Source organism: Eimeria acervulina, genomic scaffold (genome assembly GCF_000499425.1).
Source record: "Eimeria acervulina Houghton genomic scaffold, Eah_scaff1771, whole genome shotgun sequence".
Classification (NCBI taxonomy): domain Eukaryota; phylum Apicomplexa; class Conoidasida; order Eucoccidiorida; family Eimeriidae; genus Eimeria; species Eimeria acervulina.
The window spans coordinates 1,744-3,242 of NW_013548944.1; the positions used below are offsets into that span (position 1 = coordinate 1,744).

At 48.0% G+C, this 1,499-nt stretch overlaps 1 protein-coding gene across 1 annotated transcript; it reads right to left on the reverse strand.

Moving 5' to 3' along the window:
* Window positions 1-291: 291 nt before the first annotated feature.
* Window positions 292-1,156, reverse strand: EAH_00063020 (60S ribosomal protein L28, putative; the record flags this gene model as incomplete). The annotated part of the gene is made up of 2 exons (XM_013393187.1): window positions 292-463; window positions 936-1,156. 2 exons carry the CDS (start codon window positions 1,154-1,156, stop codon window positions 292-294), a joined length of 393 nt encoding a protein of 130 aa, XP_013248641.1.
* Window positions 1,157-1,499: the final 343 nt, after the last annotated feature.

The window sequence follows — 1,499 nt, forward strand, 5'->3', positions numbered from 1 at the left end:
TGCTGACACCCGAGGGAGCCAGTAAGAAGAACAGCAACAGAAATATCTTCTTTCAAAACGAAGCAGCAGCTGCAGCAGCTGCAGCAGCTGCTGCAGCTGCTGCAGCAGATGCAGCGAGCAGCACTTCTGTCCTCCCCTATCTACACCCTGCTGCTGCTACTACTACTACTACTACTGCTGTTGCTGTTGTTATAGTTGCATGCATCTGCACATCTTCACATCTGCATATCTGCATGCATGCATGCATGCATGCATGCAGCAGCAGCAGCAGCAAATAATTGGTTTGTTAGTTTATTGCCCCTGTTGCTGAGAGGCTTTAGGTGAGACTCTACACATTTTATGAAACCTCTTCTTCGCAATCTTCACTAAGTCGGGCCGCTGCTGAGCAACCAGCTGCTGCAGCTCTTTTGTCTTGCTGTGCGTCTTCGCGAACTTCTTACTCGTCACGCACCGACGAGGATATCTGAAGCAGCAGCAACAGCAACAGCAGCAGCAGCAGCAGCAGCAACGATGCATGTAGAAGCAGCAGAAATTCAATAAAACAGATAACAACAAATCTGTAGAATAAGTTAGAGGTAATAGCGGTGATGTATATACACACAAAAACAGACTATCATTAAAATGCAGCAGAGATAAATTATATACACCATTATGCACTGTACACGCAGCAGCAGCAGCAGCAGCAGCAGCGTCTCTGCTGAAACGGGATACTACTTCTGCTGCTATTGTTGCTGCTGCTGCTGCTGCGAGGCAAGACGTATTTCCCTCTACATGTGTAATCTTTATACGTGCACTAAATACGACAGCAACAGTCCTGCTGCTGCAACACCAGCAGCAGCAACAGCAGCAGCAGCAACACCAGCAGCAGTAACAGCAGCAACAGCAACAGCAGCAACAGCAGCAACAACAGCAGCAGCAGCAACAGCAGCACTCACCGAAACTTCCTGCCTCCCTTAAGCTTGTGGGATACTCTAACTGCTTCGCTGTTTCCGACCAAAGATATGCCGACAGGCAGCTTATGACATAAGCCTGAGTGACGAAGCGTGTTCTTTTGTGTCAAGTTTAAAGGCTCGCTCGTCAGCACTACCCCATTAGACTTCTTTATATAGCAGCTCGTCTTCCTCACGCACTGCCACAGCAACTCGGCGGACACCATCTTCAATACGCAGGGATAATCCTCCTGCTGCTGTTCCTGCTGCTGCTGCTGTTCCTGCTGCTGCTGCTGCTACTCCTGTTCGAAGCTTATTCTAAAGCCTCGAAACACAATAATAATAAACAATAAAACTCCCCGCACAGAACAACCTGCATCCACACTTCTCACTTACGCAGCAGCAGCAGCAGCAGCAGCAGCTGCTGCTGCTGCAGCAGCCGCAGCAGAACCCCACAGGGGCTGCCCCTCAGCTACCGTCTGCAGTGCATGCAGATGATTTATTCTTTTTGCGTTTTCTCTTGACTTCTTCTTTAATAAACAATTGAAAAATAAATATTAATATTAATAT